This window comes from Fringilla coelebs (assembly GCF_963513975.1).
Source record: "Fringilla coelebs genome assembly, chromosome: 4".
In the NCBI taxonomy this organism is placed as follows: Eukaryota; Metazoa; Chordata; class Aves; order Passeriformes; family Fringillidae; genus Fringilla; species Fringilla coelebs.
In genome coordinates, this window is record NC_140032.1 from 40,889,778 (window position 1) to 40,906,835 (window position 17,058).

Consider the following 17,058-nt stretch of genomic DNA (forward strand, 5'->3'; position numbering starts at 1 on the left):
AAAAAATAAAATCTACAGATTTAACATTGAATTAACATCAGTTTTTATTACTGGGGATGCTATTGGTGATATTTATTATTTGACATACCTTGTTTGGTAAAAACTCCAATGGATCACCTTCCATACTCGTCCCTACCCAAATGTTAAAACAGATATTCCTTACTTTTACACTATTCAGAATATAAAATCAACACAATCTTACCTTTAAAACTGTTTACATTCTACATACACCTAAGTCCATACCTTTCTTGGCATCTCAAATGTTTCTGCTGGGGATGCTCACAGTATCAGTCATTCTCATTCAGCAGTACACACACCAAAGTTTTCAAAAACTATCAGCAGCACAACTGTATATCAAGAAAAACTCCACACCAGTGGTTTGCCCACATCACTTGGCAATGTCCCTTTAATATTAATACACAGAGAAGTAAATTTTTTTCATAAATTTGTTCAAGTATGTGGAACATGTAAAATGCATAAGAATCAATATGGACTTCATTAATGTTATATTTATTTATTTTCCAGCTTCATACAAACTGGATGTAGAAGCATAAACATAGTACATTTCTACCATTTTCAACAAAAATATAACCAATATGTACAATTATTGTATTAAAAATACAAAAGGATACAGACTCCACCAATGTCTTTCTAAAAGACATACAGGTACAAGTAGTATCAAAAGTATGAGGAAATCACCAGTTAATTGTACATTCTGCACTTGACATCACAGAGCGAACTGAGATTAGCAGTCCTATGGTCTACAATTACTTAATGCTTATATAACATTTGTGCAACTTGTGATAGAGCTAGGATTTTGTATTTCTATATGCACATGAGGTCCATAGCCTTGAGAATAAAACTGGCAAATAATGCATATTACATGTAAAATTACAAATGCATAATTGACAATGTTATATATAAGCAAATAGACAAAAGCTATGATTACTGGAGAGAGAATTAAATAAAGCACTGACATTTGTTTGATACAGTGAAAAAACACTGCAATTTGATCTTTAAAAGTTGAAGCTATTTACGTTTATCTACTGATCAATATGATCAGCTGAGTTCAATGGAAAAAAAAAAAATCCAAGACCAGCAGTTCCTCACATTTGAGTACTACTCGGATTGGCAGCCTTCACTTCTCCGGAGTCTGTGCAAAAACAACACAAAAATAGAGGGGAGGGTCATTTCAGTCATTATAGGGTTAATAGCAGCTGTGAGCAGGTGGTTGCTACACATTGGCCTTCTCTACACATGCAGTGTTCCATGAAGCCATTAACAGTTGTGACTATTTCTGCATTGCTAAGGCTGGCAAATCTAACTGTGTTATCTTTATTTTTTTTTACTTAAAGGCTCAATTATCCCCTAATGTCGAAGTCAATAGATGGAGGTTATTAGATCAGTGTTAACAGCTGACACGAACTGTGCCATCTCAATTTGCCTTCACTGCAGCGTTATCCAGTTTACTTTTATTTTAATATAACTACTATATAGTTTAAAAATAAAAAGCATATAACTTAACAGTGGGGTTGCCATCTGTCTTAGTACAATGGGACACTTTTTTTTTAGCATGCCATCCTGTATTCCACAAAGCACAGGTATGAGACACACCGTGTCCTCTTGATCACTGACCAGCTGTGAGCACTGTGTTTCTGCATTTACACCAGACCCAGATGAGGATGCTGTTAACACTAACATTTACAAACTCGTGAAGATTCCAGGGTGGGGCACATTAGGAGCAAAGCCAGGTAGTCAAGGAAAGGCTGCATCCTGCAACCTCTGCCTTCCCTTCTGCCCTGCTCAGCCATGTGATAGCAATATTCTTCCAGGAGCTCAGGCTGGCAACCCTACACAGGTGTGAAATAATACTGTAATTACTATTCAGATGCACTATTTGATCTCCCAAACACAAACATACAAAATTGTAACAAAGGCATTGTAAACAAGCAAATAAGCACTGCCTCCTTGAAGGATCTCAAAGCAATTTTCTCTTTGTAGGTTAAAGGCCAAACGAAATTTGACAACTAACTTATCTCATTATACCAATGAGACTAAGTGCTAGGATTGTGATTAAAATCTAAAAGGAAGATTTAAAAAAACCCTTCCAGGCATTGGGAAGTGCAGCCAGAGTTAATCATCCTGATGCGATGATCTTGGAATTTGGAATGATACTGTGTGATGTGGCAGACAGCGACAGTGGTAGCTTGGAGATTGCTGCACTGTGCATTTCAAGCAACACAGTTTGAAAAGTGCCAGGGCGATTTCTTCACAGTATTTCACATGCAAGGGGAGAGGGGACAGAAGGGGGAGGGGCAGAGGAAGAAGCCCCATGCTGCTTTAAGGCAGGGAAGGAGGCAAATAGGTCCACCATCCTTTAATTATAGTTCCAAGGCTCCTATTCTAGGGACGTCTTCTTGTGCTCTCCTTTAAGGTGGCTCACTCTGGATCCAGAAAAGCCCAAGTCTTAGACAGCAGAGACTTGTTCATCTTCTGCAAACATAATAGGATAAAGGAAAACAGAATTTAGTTCATAAAGAACAAGACTGCTACTGAATGAAACAAGCTGTGCATATAACAACTGTGTGTATTGTGCTCAAATGTTCTCCATTTCATTGTGTAAATATATATACTTAAAAACAATCTAAATTTCAGTACATTTCAGGACTCATGAGACACATTCCTTTGGAATTTTGATCTTGAAGAAAAAACAACATGCTTAAACTAAGCTAGATGCAATTATTCATACTGATGAGAACAACAGATACTCTAGATATCTAATAGCTTCAGAACAGCATCTGACATTTTTTCCCTAAATATATCTTCAATTTAGTCATCATTAGTAGAAACAATTAAAATTCTCTGTCATGGTAACTCTCAAAGTTTGAAGCAATTCAGTTCAGGATTTTTTTCCCATCATGTTCAACTGCAAAGTTCATCCTGCACCTAAAACCTTAGTAACTAAGCAGTTAGAGGGAGAAGGGGAATGTTAGTCTATCATTAAGCAAAACAAGTGAGCACCACCCTGCCTAAATTTTGAGGACCTACAACTACAATCCAGCTACACTTGCTCTCCATGGAAAAACATCATAGTTGAGCTAAAGCATAACAATGTAGACACATTTGCAGGACCAGCAAAGGTAGAGAGACGGCAGCGGGCTCATCTTGTGAAACAGAGTGGGAGACTCAGTGTTCACAGCATAAAGACCTTCAGGTAGAATGTGAGTGACTATCCAAATAAACCTGAGCAACAGTGCTCTGCGGGGTGGATGGGCAAGTATTCTGTAGACCAGGATACTTTTTTGATCATTAAATACGTGGTTAATGTGGAAAATCTTGGCAGGCAGGGGCTGCACAAGGTGAACACAGGCACCTCCGAGAAGCTGCCTAAGCCAACTGCTTGGTTGTTCAAGACTCAAGTGGACCTACATTCCAAATCTTAAATTACATGTAGGATGAACTGAATTCCTTCTCTTCCAAAAAGTTAACAAATAGCAAGTTTTGAAATGAAATAGAGTTCAAATTATGGCAAGATTTGTGTAATTTGCTTTGTGTCTGTGAAAGCACGGACCCGTTTTTCATGCAGCACACTCAAAATCTAACAAGTAGAAATTTACCATCTTCCTCTGTGGGAAACCCTTGAGATGGATAGTGAGCAAGACGTGGGTCCGACTCGTTTGGTTTATGCCACTGAGGTTTGTTCACCGGCCTGCCAGTTGAGTGGCCGTGCGACTGCTGCTGTGGACTTGCTGTCCCGTGAGTCTCACATGTCCGTGCCACCATTCTAGACCTCTGAAGTGCTACATTGTAGTCTGGAGGCTTCCTGGTTGGGTGGGAGCCACCTTCTGCAAACTCGGCAATAGGTATTCCTACATAACCGGGAGGAGTTGGAGGTGGTTCCCGATATCGACCCTCTTTTCTTGCTGCAGGAAAAACAACAGGTGAGATTGTTAGAGATAGGATGATGAACATGCTCAAAGGAAAATAGACAGTTATAAGGTAAATAAATATCAACCAACTCAACAGCCCAGGAAGAGAAACTCTGAATGACAAAGGTTAACTATCCTATGCGAGACAAAGAGCTTGTGAAAAATAAATCAGCCAAGAAAGTACAGAATATACAACATACACAGGATATAGCTATTCTTCCAGCAGTGAAGCATTAGTCTAACAAAAATCATCAAATTTCATGGGGAATTTGCTAAACCTTCACAACTGAAGCTGTTCCATCAATTGTATACAATAAAATGTACAGTGATCAAAGCAACACAGAAGACTCAGGAGTCCACAAAAATAGTAAACATTGGGAATTTTGTCATCTCTCCATATGCATGATTAACTTAATTCTGGAGAGGGATGAAATTTTTAGTCTATAAAAGCTTGCATCCAAGAGCATATCTCTTTTGTTTTTAGCATCTTGGAGGGGAAACAAGAAATACGTCTGATACTTCATTTTCTTCCTACAAATCTTACTACTTAAAGATGCATAAGCTACAACTCCAAGAGGTCAGGAAGAGAAGTGGGCTTCATCATATACTATTTGCATGCACTGCTGCCTGCAGCCCCTACGCTTGTATTCTCTGCAAAATCAAAACTGAAAGCATTCCCATAAGAACAATGACTGAATATGATTTTATCTAGGAGATGGAAAGACCACCGCCTAGCCTGTGGATCTCACTGAGATGTAACTGTTTACCTGAACGAGGCTTAACTCAGGCCATACTGAGAAGCCCTCTCAGAGAGAACTTTAAGGGAAAAAATATCAGTTAAGAATCCTAAGCATCTGCTGGGACACGGAACAGATAGGCAAGAGTCTCTGCTTCAGAGTTAAGTACTTAGAGAAGTCAGCTGGGACTTTGATACTGAACACGTATTGTGGGCCCAGCCCTTTAACTCATGACCACTTTTATGACAAACCTTACAAACACAGCAGTAAAAACCACTGACACAGACAATTTACTTTGCACAGCTTGTCATACACTGTATATTCTTGCAGAAGTGCTGATGACACCACCCTGCATTAGGCAGGATGATTTCACTGAAAGGGCAGTACAACCTTAAAATGGACTGGTGCTACTTGGATGAAAGTTTTTATAGACTAAAAATAAATCCTTGCTGTTATAACAAAACCAAACAATTTCCAATAGAGTCTAAGTATTTTTCTTGGGCCCACTGTTTAACTGAGCAAAGCAGCAGGTAGAAGTTTCTGAGAAACTTTATTCAAAAATTCTGAAAATAAGAAGTTCTATAGAAAAACTCTGTTGTAGAAAAAAATCTATTGAAATACTGCAAGACATCAATGAAGTGCAAAAGAACTATATACACCAGTGGGTTCTCTGGGATAGTGATACACAGAGTTACATTTGCAGGACTGTTAGTTAATAGTAGTGAAGGGCATGGAATTGTGTTGTTTGAATTTTCAGGTGTCTTTAATGTTCTTTCAAGTCTGTAAAAACGTAGTGGCAAAGACTGCCTTGAGAGGCAAGTTTGGAAGCACACCTGTTACACATTCTGGAGGAAACCAAGGGTATCAAAGAGTAAAATTGGAGATTGGCATGAATCCATACACCTTTCTTCCTCTTGATAGCCCAGGGATTTAGAACTGCACCCAAGCTTTGAGGCAAAAGGCCACTGCTAAGCAATATACTCAGGCAGAAAATAGAAAAGCTGTTTATCACAGTGGTCTCAGCATGACCTCAATCTGGCAGACATTCAGCTGTGTCAGCAAAAAATGGCTTTTAGATAGTTCTTCACGTTAACCTGACAAAAGGCAAAGTGAGGGGGAATGAAAGGAAGAAAAGAGGCATGGCCTACAGAACAGGATGCATAGAAGGAACAATATGATAAAAATGTTAAGCTCTGCCAAAGACACCTTCATAGTAATTTATACATTATCTGATCTTTCCATTATTGAATGCACAGAAATATATTTCAGCTCTAACTTCTTTGAAACCTCTTCAGTTTCAGCAGTCCAAAGAAACATTTCAGTTGGTATCTAAGCACCAAGGGATCCCATTTTCAGAAGTAAGGAATATTCACAATTATCAGACAAGTCATACAAAGGTATAAAGCAAAACACTTCTATAAAAATCAGGCCACATTTACTAAGACTTCTAAATATAGCCTTATGGAGCCTTACTGTGATGAGAAATTCAAATTTCAGAACTGACATCTAAATACATCAACCTCTCAAAATACTGCCCAGCAGTTGAGCTAGTTTTTTGATGTATGGCAGGCTCTCTTGAACACAAAGGCACTGCCAGAACTGAGAATCAACAATAAATTATATTTTCCCTTCCAATAAATGCTTAGTTAAAGGCAAAAACTTAAGAGACTACAAAATGTTCAGTTTTGCTTTAAAAATTAAAAAAAAAAAAAAAAACAGACAGAAGAAATGCAGAACAATATGAGAAAACTTAAGCAAATGAATTAAAATACTTCATGGCAAATGAAACTTAACTTACCAACAAGCCCCTTGGTACTACTTGATGCTGCTGCTGCTGCGTGGGCAGGGACAGGAGCTGGCTTTGTCTCCTCTGCTGGCACAGATGTTATGCTACTGGTTTCAGCTTCAATCGAAACATCCTTCCCACCCCTCCTCTTTATGGTACCTGTATCACCCTCGGAGTCCTCTCCCCAGTATCCTGTGGAAGATGCCCAGCTCGCTCTGGACTGTGCTTGGTCAAGGCCCTCCCTGCCCTGACTTTGCCTGCCATACTTTGTGCCGTGGTCAGGGAACATCAGCTGGTCCATGTGGCCGCCGGAGGCCCACAGTCCCGCCCCATCGCCCGCACTATCAAAATGAGCGTGTCCGAAGGGCAGCGTCTCCCAGCTCCTCTGGTGCTGAATGGTCTGGATGTTGTCATGGGAGCCGCTGGAGCAAGAAGTCCAGCTCCCACGGCCGCTGTCAGCTGCGTCGAGCGAAGCTCTGTCCCCCTGGTCCTGTGACAGCTCTTCTGTACTAGGAGAAGAAAGTACAGTTGCTCCAGCATACAGGCCTCTGGTCTCTGACAGCGGTGCGTATGAGCTGGATACACATTGATGAGGGGGACAAAAAATCCAGTGTTGGAATTGGGAATCATGAACAGGACGCACAAAGAAACAACCAAAGAAAAACAAAACACGGTGCGGGTTGGACTAGGTAACCTTCATTTAAAGGTCCTTTTCCACCCAAACCATTCTATGATTCCGTGGTGGAAGATTTTGATGCACTTGATAGTACTTATTGTTTGCGTGAATGGCTAATTCAATTTTGAGGACATAACACTTTTCTTTCGAGTACATCCTCAATAAAACAAAAACAAACACAAAACTGGACAGATAACTTGCTGAAGCCTTACACTTCAGCAGTGTAATTTCGAAAGGTAAAATCTTAACTTCACAACAGCCCTTTAAGACAGGCAAACCACACAGACACACATACAGACAAACAGACAGGGTTATTCTACTGCTTTTCCAGTCCTGCTGAGCAAATGGTTCAAAAGCTAGAAACAGAATTTAGAAGAAGCTGGCTGATATTCAGGTTTAGATTTCAGATTTTTTTTTTCTGCTTAGGAAACTGTGAGAGCTAACTTTTCAACATTTCCTGCAAATGAAAATGTATTTTAGCCTTATTTTTGGAAACACATGCTACTTCATATAGCAAGTATGTTTTCTGTAGCTTTCAATGATTAAGTGAGCCTGACATGATCCCTTACACAGCAGCAGATAAAACCAACAAAGTGTCACTTTTGCTCAGCAGATATCCAGGCTCCTGGGACCTGCTCTTCCAGGGCACCTTCCTATGCAGACTAGAACCCTCTTGTTCAAATATTTAAGACATCTGAATAAAGAGTTTGCATAGCCTGAGATTCCCAAAGCTGAAGTACAGCAGTTTTGGAACAGGTCTGCCATTCAAAGACCCTGCAGGATTAAAACCCCAGAAACCATTCAGAAGACTGAAGCATCCATATAACAGAATAAGAAAAAGTGGAGACTAAACAGAAGCCAGAGCTCCAATTATTTTCACACCAAGGCTCACTGCTAGAGATTTAGAGAACTCCTCACAGCACTAGCTTCCCCACCATTACAGAAGTTAATTACCTAGAAAATTACTAGAAAACCAGCAGCGTAATGTGAATTTTAGCTTACAATTATTGTTGACTAGAAGAGATATTTGGAGTAAAATATTTTGGAGTTAGACATATATGCACTTTTCCATGAAGCAGACTGGAAAATTGCCAGCTATTTCTGTTCTCAGTTTATCTCTGAATAATTGTTTCAATATCTCATCTAATTCAGTTAATTTCCCATGGAGAAAGCAGGGTAGGATACTATTCTGCCACAAAGTGGATAATCTACAGCACCACCGAAATGCTCAGATGGTAACATCTACTGAGGTGAAGTCTTGCTGCTTAGACCTCATCACTCACTCAGGAGTACAAAACCTTTTCTTGGCAGAAATGGAGCTTTATCACAAATTGAAGCACTGAAGTAGTAGTTTTTTAAGAGCAGAGGAGAAAAAATATTTGAGAGATACAGGGAAAGTTACACGGACAAATATACGCTCCACATACACACTATATGAAAGCGTAATGTAAGTAAGCACAAATAAAATTCTTACCCTAAGCTGTATTGATCTGGTTCAATCATGATTCTTCTATCAATCCTTCCCACACCAAGATTTGTCTCCACAATGCTGACAGAATGCCTCTGTCTCCTCTCATCATGCAGGGGGACTGGCATAGAGTCAAAAGAGGAATTGCTGACAATACTAGATCTGGAAGAAATTTCACTGTGACCAGAATCGGAGAAGTTATCCACTGTGCTGCTTGGAGCCAAAGTGTAGCCTGCAAGGGGAACATGGTGTTAATCAGACTCTCCAAGATGCCTGCTCAGTTCTTGTCAGGCCACTGGCAATACTGCAACAAAACTGGCACTAAAACAAAGCTACCATTACACTTACACAGCACTGCAAAAGATAAAGACACACAGCAAAACTGTGTGACCCTGTCTTTGGTATCTTAATCAGAGATTAAGGATTGTGGGAATATGTACTACTCACTTAAAAACCAACTGTTCTCCCTCCCTCTTCTCTGCTCTCCTCTCCTCTCCTAAATTTTCTTCATATTCATCATCATACTTGCATCCTCACATTATGAAATACTACTTCTCCAAATCTGCCTGTGCATAAACACTGTCTCCAAGACTGGAAGGAAAGAGATCTCTGGTTGAGATTACTGCTTAAAGTAATCCCAGAGAGTCTCTCATAAAGTCCTTTTGTTCTGCAAAGCTACACTTCAGAGATGAACAGCTACATGAAGCCCAGATGTCTGGGCTGACTGCTTATTACATATCTTAGCTGAGAGAGGGGCATGATTTCAAGTTTTCTTTGTGATACTTGGCTCACTAATTAATTCCAAATTCCATATTAGCGGAATTATGGTGAAATTTGGAGGTAGGTAGCACTGACATGGCCTGACTGAGATAAAAATCTGCAAATCATGTCATAGAAGCGAATTCAGCAAATTCAGCTTTTCTTTCAGTATGAAACAAATTGTGCTGAATGTTCTTGCCAGCTAAGTTAAAAATCATTAAACACATCCACAAGTCACCACAGTTTTCATATTTTGCTTTCACTCTAATCCTAAGTGGCAGAATTACTTCAACTGATCTACCCCAATTTATTTGCTGAGAACTATTGCTGGGAATTTATGCTGTCATTTTTATCTGAAAGAACATATCATTAGCTTCATGTAACCATCAAACCAAGTATGTTTTTTTTAATCATGTTTATGATTTGCTTTTTGAAGAAATAAAGTGCTGTTCACACTGTGAGTCAAGTACAGAATTCCAATTCCTTTTTCAAAAAATGCATAGGCCTGACAATATTTATATAAGTTCACTCTTTGCTAATGTAGTATTTGGGAGAAATATGATGACAGCTTACAAGGACTCATGATGATCTATCCTCTACATATTATCCTCCTCCATCTGACCTTAGTAAATAACACTTCAATAGAACTCACTTCAGCCCCAATGTATATTTTACCATAATGCTCTATTATGTAACTGTAAACTGAACTTTTATGCTATCCTGAAAAGAGAACAACTTAAAAGTTACATGCAATACATCTAGCCTATTATATTTCCAAAGTGTGGAAGTATGTTTTAATTACAGGACACTGCCTCCTGTATTTTGTCAAATCATAGCCAGAACTACAACTACCATGAAAACAAACAAGAAAATAGGTTTTCTAAAAAATTCCTTTAAAGTCCTAAATTCACTTTAAAAAATAATTCTGTGAAATTACTTAAAAAGATCTTGGTCAAGAAAGCTTCAATGTGTAATACCATTCCTCAAAAATTCATCCACATGGTTTAAATAATCAGGCTGCTATTAAAATATTCTGTTGTATAAAATATAAATTACAATATTAAATATTCTGATTTGAATTCCAAATACCTTAAGCCTTTCTATCATATGTAGGTCACATCCCATTCAGATGCAAATAATTCCTCTGAGAGACCAATGTGGTCAATGCTGTACAAAGATTTTAAGTTTCAACCTGCACATCCCTCCACTGACGGCAGGAAACACTCATCACTGGAATATTTTTTTGCCAGAAGCAGCTGCAGTCAGGGTGACCTGCTGCATCAAATCCTGTATCATACCAGGCTAGCTTTACTGGCTTTTGATCACCAGAGGGCTTTCAGGTACCCTTGAAATCAGGTTCACAGTTACCTTTCACATATCCCACTCTGCGCTACATTTTCTGCCCTCTTGCTGACCGTACATGACAAAAATAGGAGCAGCAGTATTTGGTGTCCAAATTCTCTCTCAGAAGCTTCTAAAGTCCACAAGCTTCAAGAAACAGGACAAGAAATATTGAACATGTACTACCTTTCCTTGGAGAGCTCTGTGGTGAAGTAGGAGGAGAAGACAGCTGTGAAGATGCACTTGAGACAGCGTCTTCAGATTGTTTCTTGTGACGATCCAAACTTCCTTCTTCCGATAATGAAAGGATTTTCTTTAAAGCTTGTGGGGAGTTAATGCCTTTAGGTAAGAATTAAAGTAGGCAGATGTTAAGTCTAGTAAAAATATATACTTATGTTTCACAATGCATTTATAGAGCAGACACCCCACAGGAAGAAAAAAGCTACATATTTTTCCTGTATATTTCTGAGTTCCTGACACCAGCTTAAAAGAAGCAAAATGTTAAAATGTAATCCCATTTAAAATATAGTGCTTTATTTCTGCATATTAGTGCAGATGGTCTTTCATTCTGGCCACTTAAGATAAATATTTTTCCACAGAAAACAAAGATTTGATGTTGCAGAATACTGCCTCAACATATAATTGAGGATACACATAGGAATGGTTACTGAGAAACTTGAACTAAAATTAGCTTAAATACAGACACACACCCATCTCACTGGTTAGTGAAGATTTATATAGTAAGAATTCAAACTGCTCTCCTGTTTCTTTTCTATTCAGAGTAGCCTAGAAGGTCAAAGGAAGCTGGAAAGAAAATTAATAAGGATTAGGCTTATGAAACAAGGCCATTCTGCAGCTGCCTTTCTCTCTTTCATTTTTGAGAACTATCTCTGCACCAGCTTATTTTGGGAAACTACAGAGTGAAAACATCCTGAAGATGATGTATGATGTAAAGATCTAGGACATCAGGAATAGCTTTTCCCAGACCACGTTTATTCATCTTTCTCTTCCCCTCCCCTCAAAGATCCACCCTGGGACAGCCTTATAAGTGAAGACAGAGTTTCTCTGACAGTTTTGCCAATGTTTGTGGTAGAGGTTATTTCCAAGCATTCACAGACTTTTATCTTTGATCTGTTGGATCACAATCCTGCTATCAATAATTCACAGCTGCCTGATCATCATAACCTAGTCAGTTTTCAGAAACTTTGCCACTATGAGCAAAAAATTGCAGTCTATGAAGCTTCAAAGTCCTTTCAAGATTAAAATTTAATGGTAAAATCAGCAAGATCTAGATGAATATTGAATTGTTTCTTGCTCATTTTGCTGCTTCTGGTGCTTTCTTGCAGCCTAAGCAGTGCATGAGGAAAACGAATAAAAAGTGAAATCAGAATTAAGCTCTTGTGCAATAACCATCATGAGAAAGGAAGGGCCAATTATGCTACATATACTTCCTAGGGTTTATTATACATTATTATTATACACATTATTCCTAGGGATTATCATACTTGTGATTTAAAGAGTTCATTAATAGTGCATATATGTTTTGTACACATGTTGGGACATAGAGTTGGAAATCAGGGTAGAAGAAGTTCCTATAGTCTGGTGCCTTTCTGTAGAATATGGAGACAACAATTGTGTAACAGCAATAAAAAAGCAGAAGGGAGTAGAAGTCAAAGGGACAATTGTCAATGTGAAGGTTCAGACCCACATTTCTAACAGGACTGCCAATTCGAGCAGGCCTCAATTTCACCTTAAAAATCTAACTTGTGAACAGACACCAAGACTTCTGGGGCATCTCAAGAAGTCCAGGTCCCCACTTCCTCTAGAAAAGTTAAGGCAAGATCCCAAGGCAAAGGGATTCTTTCCAGCTGCTAGCAATAGATAAACACTTACACTGATTAAATTGACAGGATGCTTTCCCTAGATTTCTTTCTTTCCATTTCTAGAGAAGAGAACTATGCCCAGACACTGCATGAACAGATATAACCTGCATATCATACTAGCAGAAATAGAAGCCTGAACCTTATTTGATTAAAAATGTCTTCCTGACGTAGGCAAACAAACTTCAGAAAGTTAAACCAGATTCTTCCTCGTTCCACCTACCAAATGGTGGCAGGTCTTTGACTGGCACCTTCTTGCGAGAGGGGTAAAGAGACACGGCTGGCACCTGCAGTGCTTGGTTTACTTTGTGCTGCTGCTGCGCTTTCTGCTGGATGCCTGCCCGGGGAGCCACTGGTGACGTTTCAGATTTCCCAGATCGCTTGTCTCCCGTGTTCTTCGGCACTTTGCAAGAAAGGGAACAAAACACCAAATGACTGCTAGCCAAGGACACAGTGGTGTTTTAGTCTGAGCAGTGCAAAGCCCTCTGATTAACAATTAAGAGGTGCTCAAATACTCGTCCAATTAATACAGCATGAGATCTTTAGACAGAAAAGATTAAAAGAGAGGGAGATGTAACTCAATTTAAAAGATATACATTATCAATGAATGTTTTCTTTCTCAAAATAAAGCTCAGATAAATGACCACTGTTACAAAAAACATGACCAGAAGTTATACTGGGCTATCATAAGGGCTACAACTGATTCAGAGCAGATATATAATTACTTTTTTTTTTGCTACCCTGAAGGACGAGAAGGGCACAACATACAACATTTCTTAAAATCAAAACAAAACGGATATCCAGGAGAAGTTTCCCCTACTACTGCCCCAGGTACAGCCCTCCAGGTATCTCTGAAACACCTGGACATAAGAAAATCCCCTACTCCCTCAGAATAACCATATTGCTATTCATACTAATAACCTCAGTATATTAGAAATATAGAAGAACTTTTGACTCCTCTATACCCTCTGTACAGACAAATCTAAAACGCCATTGTGCACTTCATTGTGACATCAGCTTAAAGCCTTATCACATGTATAAATACTACGTCTCTATCCTGTTAATCCACAAGATTATTTCCTTAGGAATCATAGATGTTTAGTACTTGAAAATGACTAGATAAATAATTTTCAACTTTATTGTCTAGTTACTGTTCCCAATTGATTCACTGGACTAGAAACAGAGTTATATTGGACAGTTTTCTTGAAATCCACAACAAATGACAATGCTCACATGTGTTTGTGGCTGGCTCACACTGCAGAGACAGTGTCTGAAGGCTCTCTTCATCCATTTCCAGATCCAAGTTTGAGAGATACTGCTTTACTTTCCGTGCCATCTGAGCATCTTCATAGAGCTTTTTAGCATTAAGAAAGGAGCTGCGACGGACCCGCTTTTTATGCCCCCCTGCTTGTGCAACATCCAGCACGGCTGCGTTGGCACTGCCCTGGCTGAGAGACCTGCAGTGAAGGGGGCAGGAGGGGGAAGAAGGAGAGCAAAGGTATGACTTAGTCCAACATGGCATCACCCCATAAACGTGAAACGTGCAAGAGATTGCATGAATGTCAGTCTACGACAAAGCTCACATGCCTCATTCCAGTAAGTCAAACAGCTATAACAGATAGAAAGATGAGGGCCAGGAAATCTTTTTACTTGGTTACAGGCACTATTTTACTGGCACAGATATTTTAGCCTATTTTGCTCCAACTAGGCAATAACACTTCACACGTCTAGAAAAGCATTCAAGGTAGCTCTCTCACATAAGCCATCTACTGAGAGGACTGGAGCATTAGGAAAAGCTCATGCAATAAGGCAGTGCTGACAGAAGACTATAGGTGAGGTTTAAATTCAAATACATCTAAAGGAGGCATTTTGAAAGCCCTCTGTGTTTTAAATCAGACTGGATACAAAATGTACAGCTCAGTTTTACAGAACAGAACTTCTTGGTAGCTTGCAAGACTGAAGAGAATTTTGTGAAATAAAATGATCAGCTAGTTCATGATGAAATAAATGTCATGCACATTTCAATGTATGTGTATCTATATGAATGCTATGCATTGATCCTGAATTGTTAAGGTAAAAATGATGGCTAATTGTAATATGAAAGTAAGTTAGTCAAACAGATACTGTAAGTTTTAACTTTTGAATTTGATTGTGATAATTGTTTAATAGGTATAAGGAAATTAACAGCTATTTTCAGCTGTTGCAACCTTGTCACTTCGTAATTTCATTTTGACCAAAAGTCTCTTCCTTCAGCAATTTAAACTAGAGGTGAGAAAGAACACCCCACTTCTACCTATGACCACTTAAAAATAATTTACAGCTTCTGTTTTAATCTCAAATCAAATGTATTGCCAGTAAAAAAGGGTTACAAAAGAAAAAAATGTCAAAGCACCAGAAAATTAAAGATAGCAAGTAGGAAAAAATGCAAATGGTAAAGGAAGAATGAATGTCTGTGTGTGTTGTCTCCAACCACTTACCCCAAACTCCTCCATTTCTTCTTCCTGCAAGTGAGAGCCAGGAAGAATAAAGCATGGGTTTAAGAAGAGACAGAGAAAGATCACAAGCTCAGAAAGAAAAAGACCAGACCTCAAGACAAGCAGTTCTGGAAGCCCACAGACATTAAAAAGAGCCTTGACTTGGGCATACAATCAGATATTACAAACTCTTCTAGCTTAAATTAAGAAAAAGAGTATGCAATAAGCTTGTCAAATATGAAGCTAAAGAACATTCACTCCATGTTTTCTAACACAAGTAGCTGACACTACTTCAGATACATTACCACTTCTACTAAATCCAAATTATAAGGCTGATGCCCATTGATATTTCAACTAGACTAATAGATTTGTTTTCAAGACAGTTTCTCTCCCTCCCACAGATAGAATCTCATTTTTATGACGTGACCGTCGACTACAGAATAGCAAGAAACATTTTAGAATGCATCAGTAACCACAAAATGTAATGGTTTCTCCAGTTTTAGACCACCACGTCATGCTGGTCCAATTGCTAACACAAAAAATTCATACTGCTCCAACAGAAGTGGCACATGATAGTCCCAGCCTTCAGCTCTGCCTGGTACAACACACTTGCCTTGTTCTAAACATGAGAGCAGGATCCATGTTCACGGAGGCCATGCGCCCTACGTGGCGTATCTCCTTCGCAATCATCCGCAGCTTCTCAAAATTCACCAGGCCCTCCACTTTAGAATCATTTCCTACAACCAACGACATCAGCGATTAGGCAGGAAAGTTACTTTTCCTTACCTAGTAAAAGGTGATATACTTCTGGCTTTACCTTCATGAAGGAATGTAAGGTCTTTTTTGATGACAGGAAACAGGGGGATAATAGGGGGCTGTAGGTTTTGGCTGTTAAGGACGTTACGATATTTTGCCATGTTCCTAGATGGATCAAACAAGTCCTGTAGATCTTGAAACAGTTTTTCATACTTGCTTGGAAGCTTTTCCCAAGTAGTTCGGAGCCTTGCAACTGGTGCCAAATTCAGGCCACTTGAAATAAAAGAAGTGCAAAGAAGTTGAAGAACAAGAGAAAGAAACAAAAAATCCTAGAAAAGGCCATGTTAAATTTTGTATGGTAGAAATACCACATAGCCAGGATACATTAGCACAACAGTGTCAATAAAATAACAGAAATTTGAAAACTTCTTTTTGCCAGCATGTATTACAGAAGATCATTTTTATAAAAGCTATAAAAACTGGAAATATCTTCATGATGCAACCATAAACAGAAAAAAGTTGCACTTGGATGAGTAATTAAACCTTAAAGAGGATATGTATTTGTTACTTAAGAACAGTGTCTGAGTTTGATAAGACTATCATAATCTAAGTACCTCAGGATGATCACTTACTTCCAGATTAACAAACTGGCAGAAAAACTATCTTCCACCTACATGATGATGTTCAGGTGGTGACAGCACACTGACCCATCTTCTTTCTGCAGTAATCCTTCTGACTTTGTTCTTTCAGGATGAAATTTTGTAACACTCTCTATACCTGAGGTTATTCTCAAGCTGTAGCTGGTGCAAACCCCCTTTTTCCACTGTAATGACATTGACTGTCTTGCTGTTAATTTCCACCTGGTGGGAAAGTCTGATATTTAGAATCTTTCCTTCACTCAAGTTTTTCCTAGCAGAGAGGCTGCTTTTATTTCTCCTTGAGATTGGCTGAAATAGCTGAACAACATCTTAATATTTTGATGTCTTAGAGATGCTGACTGATCATCAGCATGGATCCTTGACTTTGGAACTTGCCTCATTTGCTGAATAGTATTCAAACCTACTCATTTTTTTCCTACTCACAGTAAAAGTGTCACATTCAATCTGTTGACTGAATGTCAAGATGATGACAAGAGCTTGTGTCAAAGACAGTGATAACACTGTCAGCTTACCTCAACTTACTTGAGCTTTTTCATGAGAGACAATATAGGGGCATTGCTTGTTTTTGTTTGGGTTTTAAAGAAAGTGTATAA

General features: G+C 38.9%; 1 protein-coding gene across 9 annotated transcripts in view; it reads right to left on the bottom strand.

The window, feature by feature from the left end:
• Positions 1 to 498: 498 nt before the first annotated feature.
• RAPGEF2 (Rap guanine nucleotide exchange factor 2) overlaps positions 499 to 17,058 on the bottom strand; it is a 183,738-nt gene continuing 167,178 nt past the window's right edge. For 6 of the 9 annotated variants that reach the window (XM_084204639.1, XM_084204637.1, XM_084204636.1 and 3 more), the window contains 10 exons: positions 15,868 to 16,079; positions 15,664 to 15,787; positions 15,054 to 15,077; positions 13,810 to 14,033; positions 12,800 to 12,979; positions 10,883 to 11,035; positions 8,603 to 8,828; positions 6,465 to 7,027; positions 3,618 to 3,923; positions 499 to 2,493 (listed from right to left, as the gene is read on the bottom strand). In XM_084204639.1, coding sequence (XP_084060765.1) covers positions 2,468 to 2,493; positions 3,618 to 3,923; positions 6,465 to 7,027; positions 8,603 to 8,828; positions 10,883 to 11,035; positions 12,800 to 12,979; positions 13,810 to 14,033; positions 15,054 to 15,077; positions 15,664 to 15,787; positions 15,868 to 16,079 — 2,038 coding nt within the window. In that variant the 3' untranslated portion in view covers positions 499 to 2,467. Of the gene's footprint in view, positions 2,494 to 3,617; positions 3,924 to 6,464; positions 7,028 to 8,602; positions 8,829 to 10,882; positions 11,036 to 12,799; positions 12,980 to 13,809; positions 14,034 to 15,053; positions 15,078 to 15,663; positions 15,788 to 15,867; positions 16,080 to 17,058 lie in introns of those variants that run through there. The other 3 variants (XR_014616117.1, XM_084204638.1, XM_084204643.1) reach the window with 3 other exon arrangements.